The 8,183-nt window shown below is 30.2% G+C and overlaps 1 protein-coding gene across 3 annotated transcripts in view; it reads right to left on the bottom strand.

The window, feature by feature from the left end:
• Positions 1 to 644: 644 nt before the first annotated feature.
• The window catches only part of LOC139527305 (phosphatidylinositol-3,5-bisphosphate 3-phosphatase MTMR3-like), a 32,636-nt gene continuing 25,097 nt past the window's right edge, over positions 645 to 8,183 (bottom strand). For all 3 annotated transcript variants that reach the window (XM_071322658.1, XM_071322660.1, XM_071322659.1), the window contains exons 13-16: positions 7,035 to 8,060; positions 5,770 to 6,012; positions 4,946 to 5,133; positions 645 to 3,498 (exon numbers count right to left, since the gene is read on the bottom strand). In XM_071322658.1, coding sequence (XP_071178759.1) covers positions 3,327 to 3,498; positions 4,946 to 5,133; positions 5,770 to 6,012; positions 7,035 to 8,060 — 1,629 coding nt within the window. In that variant the 3' untranslated portion in view covers positions 645 to 3,326. The remainder of the gene's footprint in view (positions 3,499 to 4,945; positions 5,134 to 5,769; positions 6,013 to 7,034; positions 8,061 to 8,183) is intronic.

Raw genomic sequence — 8,183 nt, 5'->3', positions numbered from 1 at the left:
TCTTTTTTCCTTTTAGCCATGGCATTGTCAGTGTGTTTTCGATCTATGAGTTTGAATGACCCTCTGGTAAACTTTGCCTCACTTTAATGTGGACATTAATCAAACAAGGTTTTACTATCATAGGGATTAAGGATAGAAATCAAAGTCACAGTTTCCTGATTATTTGGTATTTGACCATCACATGATGCATCCACATTCCAAATTTTGGTTGAACTAAGTTCTATGGCACAACATTTATACCCAAGACATATGAATTAGACTAGGTTTTACTATTATTATGGTCAAAGGTCAAAGTTAACAAGACCTGATTTTGATATGGACACACCACCTTACCCTTATGCATCTACATACCAATTCTGGTCAACCTGAATTCTATGTAACAACAGTACTGCCCCTAAAATGAATCCACCAAGGTTTTACAATCGTAGAGGTCAAAGTGAAGGTAACAGGGACCTGATTTTAGTAGGTGCCACACCACAACCTAAGTTCTACAATATAAAAGTTATGCCAAGACGAGAATTGAGAATGAAAGACATATAGACTGACAAGACAAGGGGATTTTAATACCCCTGTAACTTTGTTTGTAGGGGTATAACAAGTTCATTTTATATAACACAGAATTTGACAATAAGTAAAGACATCAGCTGTTTATAACATTTAATAACAAGATTTGTCAGCTTACAAAATCATATCACAAATCATTACTGTGTCAATCATAACTCTACTTTCACTTTCATTGTTATTGTTTTCAATCAAAGAAGACTGCATGCTTTAAACAAATTGAAAATGTGTTGAATTTTTACCCTTTTGTCTTCTCAAAATTACTGTAAGTTTTGCTCTTTAAAAAATCATAGAACTTACTGTAAGGAAAAAATAACATAATAAAACTTCATTCTGACAAGGCATTAAAAATGAAATATAATTTCAGAACTATAGATGAAGTATCAAACCAAATTTTAAAATACTTATGGAAACAGCAGGTGCTTGTCTTTGTAGAATATATAAAACACATAAAATAAAGTCAATGAAAACATTATGTATATATGTATATGTAGCACTTGAATTTAACAAACAAACAAAAACATGGAAAAAGGAATGTTTGTAAGTGGATATATGTTATTTACAATTAGGGTTTAATCCAAAAATAAGCAATTAATCTTTATTTTGTGAATATATTTGCATCTGTAATTTATATTGAGGGCATTTTTTACATGAAGGTGTAAAATTATGCTGTTAAAACTGCGCATAAATATTAGGTGGTATTTTTTAAAATTTCATAATTGAAAGAAGAGGTTGACACGAATGGAAAGCAACCTAATGACACAAATAAGCAAAACACATCTAGACATGCTCGAGGTTAACAGTCTTCAACAATAGTAGGTATCAGCATAAAATAACCAATCTGGCTAATTAGATTTTTTTCCCATTCAATCTTTAACAATTTTAATTTCAAAGGTAAAAAAAGTAAAAAATATTATGTTTTAGGAATATTAGAGAGTTAATAGAACTTTTCAGAGACAAGTTAAACTTAGAACCAATTAAAAAGTCTAACTGACCAAAAGCTTAACTAATCTTTTATTATATTAAGCCAAATTGTTTTTCTTTTTTACTTCTATATTGAATTTGTTTTTCTTACAAATTTGCCTCCATTTGCATTTTGTTTTCTTCTTGAAATTTCATTTGAACTATTGTTCTAGTGCATTATTATGATTACAAATATAATATTCCAATTCTAGTACATTCTAAATTTTATAAATTCTTGTTATCATATTACAGGCAGTCTCTTATTAAAGACTGATAATTCATATTTAAAAGAAGGTATTTTTTTATCATTTATTTTAAAGAATTGCTTTGGTTTTTTGTTCATCTGCCCATAAATTTTCTGCCTTTACTATTAAAAGCAAACCTTTTAATGACATTTAAAGCATTTAGTTATTTTTCAATCATTTTATCAAGAAACTATTTTGTTTACAAATGTTTTTTCAGTTTTTTACCGTTATTCATTAAGTTTTTGCTACAATTTTCCAAACATGTAAACAAAAGGTTGTTTCAGGATTAAAGAATTTCTAGGAGCTGTCATAGGTGATTCAAGCCCCATAAGGTTGTCCCATAATCTTCTAAAGTTCTTAGAAATAAAATAAAATGTGTATCATGATCAAACTATGTTTAAGCAACTGGTGAAATTTTATGAAAATATACAGAATATTTTCCTTCAATGCTATTTAGATATTTTTTGAAACAAAAATATGACAAACTGTGTATTTGGTGTACTCTAAACAGATAGTATTCCAAGAATCTATTAATCATTTTACAGAAATTTGAAGCAAAAATAACGTTTTTGAAATTCTGAATGAGAGCCAACAAACCAACATACACTAAATCATGGAACTGTTAGGAGGTAAAAAGAGGTTAAGGAAAGAACTCTTAAAAATCATCTGTACGTTTGTGTTAACCATTTTCATAAATTTATTCAAAGCTTCTAGGCTACATAGATTATTTCCAATCTGTTTCAGGTAAATGCTTAAAATACACTAAGTAAGATACTTGACTTTTACAAACTGATTTAAAGAGTTATCTCCTTGGACCAAGGTATACCCCCTTAAGTGAAAAATGCAATACACCATCATATGATATCAAAATTATTTAAAATTTTAAATCTATAAAACATTCTCACAGAAAATAATGACTGGCTAACCACCTCTTTTTGTAAGCGTGACATTCATTAAATTAAAAGCCTACTTTGAGGCATCAACAATGATTTAATTAATTATAAGTTTGAGCTACGTAATCCAATCCTTTTAAAGTCCACTGACCCATTACATGGAATCAAAAAAACCAAGGGAAATACAAAATTCAAATTTGCCCTTGTTAACAAAAGTAGACATAAAATTCAAAAAAATAATTCTCAATTTTTTTTTATATAACTTAAAAAGACTAGATGTGATATACAGTAATGTATACTATATCTATGGGTTCAGAATCCATAAATTAAAGCTGTTTTAACAGAAATTTGAAGACTTCAATAGTTAATTAGTACAAGTAGAAACAAGAGTTATCCCTACCGTCCTATTCTCATTGAAATCAATTTATGAAAAAACAAAACTTGGTGGAATACATACATATTTTAGAAAAGTAATTAAATAAATTATTTTTACATAAAAATAAATAAATAATATACAAATTGAAAAAATCTAATTGAAAAGCTGAACCCAACAGATAAGTACAAGTTACTGAATATCTGTACAAGAAAAATTGAAACTGAAAGTTATCTTTCTTGCTTTCACAGTGTGACTTTTTCATCTTTTAGTACCAATGTTTCTGATTAGTCAGTTGGAAGCAGCAGCAGCCAATGGTCTTTCATCTATCATTCCATTAAATGGTAGTTTTTGAAGAAAACTGAAGCACTTAAAACAGACCCGTTCTTCTCCCGCTAAGTTCTGATGAGGGATAGGCGTGTAGTTATTACTACATTCATGACAGAAAATATTCCCACAATTCCTGAAACAAATTAAAAAGGAAATTAAAAAACATGTCTTACTATCCATCTTGTAATAATTTGTATAGTGTAGACTCTATATAATACAAGAGTTATAAAGGATAAAATATACAGCAATATACAACAAAATAAGTATCAATAAACAAGAAAATGTAAATTTCATACTATTTGTCATATTTTTTTTACTCTTTACCACTCAACTACCCCAAATTAACATAAAGTGTCAAATCTAACCTCTGCATTATTACATCTAAAACAAGACAACCATATTTGATTTTTTTTTAGATATTGCTTCATTATACTGAGTGTGTTAGTATCACAAGAAAAAAGCAATACTAATTATTAAAATTTCAGACAGTATAGCTAAGAAATAAGACATTTATTTTAAATAATTCTAATTATTGCTATACCAATGCACCATAAAAGCATGGCAAAAATATTTGAATTTAATGTAATTTTAAGCTGCCAAGGTATATATAAAAAAGGCACTGAAGCACCTTATCTAAAAAGATTTTATTTGTGGAAGGGGAGATAATTTGGATATTCTAGCATAGAATTCAAGAATACCTGAAGCTATTTTAAAAGCTAATGTGGCATCACTCTTTCTTACTTACATTTATTATGCAGTGTTTATGAGTCTGTATAATATAATATACTTAGTATTTGCATCATTTTTTTTAATCTTTTTAATATCAGCTGCTCATTTATGTCTCTATTTCATATGGACAGAATTAGCAGCCAATGATAAGAACAATTTTTTTTTATCATGATTATTAATTTTTTAATAAATATACAAACAACTATCTTAAATTTTATTTTCATATTATTTTTAAAATATTTGATTATACTTCAATGTTTTTCTAATAAATCCAAGTACAAGGACAATAACTCTGCACAAAATCATTAGACCAATAAATAAATTAATAAATGTATTTAAGGTTTTGGTATTCAGCTGAAATTTGTCTCCCAATGACCTTAGATATTTTTTAATTGTGATAGGATTGTGTGGGAACTTGTGTGTAATTTTAAGAAATAATTAATTTAGAACAAATTTCCATACAAGTGTAAATATGTCAATTTTAAACCATGTGTGTTTTAATGGAAGAGCCCTCAGCAGTAAATCTTACAATACCTATTTAATAATATCAATCTTAAAATTGTATAAAAGAACAGAGTTCCAATGTCCACCGCGTTGGACCTATTTAATATTTACAAAAGACATAAGTCTTTTAAAAAAAGTTGATCGTCCATCATTATGTTACTTGTCAGAGATATTGCTGATATCAACCTATAGTATAAGTTTTATAAAAATCTACCAAGAATTGTACCCTTGAGACCACTATTAACAAGAAAGATAGACAGATTGAAACACGGACGGACAGAAAGATGCCAGGTATTTTCATGTCATTTGCAACCAGTTATGCAGGGGACAAAAATGCCAATGTATACCTGCAATGATGTTTCCTCTTCACAAGATTAAACCCACTATTACATCCCGCACAATGTGTAGCCACATAGTCAGGAACCCACTTAACAATCTTAGCATCGGATTCGTCCAGCTGTTCCCAGCTAACGTCTGATGCATTACTACACCCTCCTAAGGAATTCATCTCTCCATTGGAATCAGGTGACATCAACTACAATTCAATATAAATCATTGGCATAGGTAAAAATAGTACAAGATCCAAATATAATGTGAACATAGATTCACTCTAAAATATAACGAGCATGTTAGCATTGATTTTGTTTTGATATTTGCATAGAAATAATAGTGAGAACCCATAATCGTAATAATGGTATTTTTAGGTATCAGACAACAGAAAGTAGGTGTCTGACAGATTCAAAGAAAGTTCTCCCACATTATTGCCAAGCTAATTACCAAATATAAAGACTTTTATTTTTTTTTATTTTTTACAAAAGTGTGAGGCAAATATTATGTTGTAAATGTTACCAGTCAAATTCTAACTCATTCATGTTATAGTTTCATAATTTCAATGATGTATTTTATCTGTGAATTTAAAATACAGTAAGCTTAAATTAAAATCTTGGGTTTGGCCTGTTCTAGTTATGATCTTTTAGTTTTTTGTGCTATCCAACTCTTTGTATTCTAAGCTTTCAAACTTTTGGTCATGAGCATACATAGTCCTTGATAAAGCCCTCTCTACCAAAAAAGAAAACATTAAAATCATAATAATAAGCATGAAACAGTATGTGTAAGGACTTAACTCTCCCTGCTTCATACCAGCCTTAACTTACATGACATATATACTCACCAAGTCATCTCTTAAGTTATCTAACAAACATCTGCCTGCCCCATTACATGCTGAGGCGTGGTGTATCAATGCTGCTCTCGTCTCCTCTAGCTGTGATGTCAGAAGCTGGATCTGTCGTTCGTAGTCAGACTTGACCTGTAACATTCGTTGTTGTACAGGTTCATTGAAGATTGTCAATCCATCAACGTCAAGATAGCGACTGATACCATTTAACTGTCTATGGATGTGTGATTCTGTCGTTGACTGAAAACAAAACATTTAAATAATATTTATTTGTATTTTACCTTGGTAAATTGTTAAATTGGTTATTATTTCACAACTCTAGAGAATCATAGTTAGGAAAAACATTGTTATAGTTGGTGTACCATTGCTTGCATCATACATGTAATATAACTGTAAGTTCAGAATTTTTTTAATGTACCGGTACTTTTTATTGTGATAGAATTCGAAGAATAGACAAAAATATGAGACCTATTTTTCCAATGTCTGAAAACTGAGAAAATGGTGCATACAAATTTTGTTATCAATTCAACATGAACAAAATTTAAAACACTATTTTCTACTATTCTGGCAAGATTTCAGTCATCAAAATCTTTTTCCCCAGTGGTTCAGAAGAAAATCTGCTGATTCTCACTATTATTTTTTTGCAAAAAAACTAAATTGTGGTGGTCCGTAGCAAAAGTTTGGTGGTCAAAATCTTTGGAACAACACTTTTCCAGAACTCTGTGATTCCCAATAATATAAGCATTAACCTTAATTTCATGAGTTCACTTCCAACTGTAAATTCATAATTTAATGATGCAGTTATCCTTGTACATGTATGCTGTACAAGTAAATCACTGATTACTGGAAAAAATGTTAGATTTACCTAAAGCAATTTCATAAATTTTATTTAGTTATTGATTTAATTGTTGTATGTCATTGTTTTTCATGTACATATATAGACTATTTTTAAACATAGCTACAAGAAAATGAAAACTACAAAATATTTGAAAGCAGTTCAAGACCTAAATGCATTAGTGGCATTTTCTTTAGACCCCAACACCCCATAAAAGAAAATTTCAATATACTTCAAATTCATATAATATTTGAAGGAAGATGCAAACAAATAGTTAACCTGTTATAGTGCATCAAATCTCACCCACTATGATTAATTTAGCAATTTTTTGGAACAGCCTTGATACTATCCTTATAAAATAATGAAAATATCAAGATTGATGCAAAAAATTTCTACCACAACAAATACATGCCCACCAGTGTTTTACCTTACTATCAGCTCCAGGTGTAGGCGGACATGTAGAATTAGGAGTTCTAGAACTAGCTGGAGTAGGATATAATCTGTTTGGAGACAACGACCCGTTTGTTAATTGTTTGACACAGCCATTGGTTTTATATGACAACTTCAGAGCATTTGATTGGTGCAGTAAACACGTCAGATTACGCAGATTGTCTCCATCAGAAGTAGAGCCTGATAATTCAATACTGGAATTACTTATTTCACTTGTACTCGTGCTGATCGTAGAACTGCTTTCTAAAGATTTTAATTTGTCTATCGCTGTTTTGGCAGGGATTAAGTTTTCTACACTCCTAGACACTATTTTAAGTCGTCCATTAATTTTTGACAAATCATTTTCATCGACTAAAGTATCTGTTGAGCTTTCAATTCCATTTTTATCACATAATGTTTTTTCACTATTTGTTTTGCCTAATGTCCTAACTGGACTCCCGCCACTTTCGTTGTCTGAATCGGAAGTATTCCCATTCATATGTCCATTCTGAACAATGTTTTTACCTAGTTTATCATCACAGTCAGGAGTCAATTCAGAATGTCCATTCACTAAAATCTGATTATCTAAATTATCACTTTTATTAAGGTCATTACTATTCCCGTTTTGAACCACTCCATTTCCCATTAAAGGTCCATGTCCATTTTCTAGTGGAATACTTTTTGGTATTTTGGAATCGTTGACGTCCCGCCTGTCAGCAATGTCTTTGAAGTCTGACAGGACGTGATGACTTGTATCTTTGGTCTGATGAACAGCCTGATCAAAGTTTTCTAGGGCAATGCTAGGATCACTTTTGCGTCGACTTGGACTGGGAACTGGAGCCTCCTGATTGGCCAAAAGATTTTCACATGACCTAGTTTTTTGTAAATTACAAGTCATACAAGAAGGCTCTTGTTCCTGTTTGTCTGCAGATAAATCTTCAGAACTTGTCCTTGATAAATTATTTGATAGATAAACTGATGCCCAAAGCTGTAGACTTCTCACATTGTATGATGGATACAACACCTGAAAAGAAAAAAAAGAAAATTGTTTTTTATGGGTTGCAGCAATTTTATAGAGACACATCATTCATTATAAAAAGTCAAAATTTGTCTCTTTTTTTTTTTTTAAAGTTTGATACTCAATCAT

Source organism: Mytilus edulis, chromosome 6 (assembly GCF_963676685.1).
Source record: "Mytilus edulis chromosome 6, xbMytEdul2.2, whole genome shotgun sequence".
In the NCBI taxonomy this organism is placed as follows: domain Eukaryota; kingdom Metazoa; phylum Mollusca; class Bivalvia; order Mytilida; family Mytilidae; genus Mytilus; species Mytilus edulis.
The sequence above is the reverse complement of the archived record's forward strand: the minus strand, read 5'-3'. Positions and strand labels throughout refer to the sequence as shown.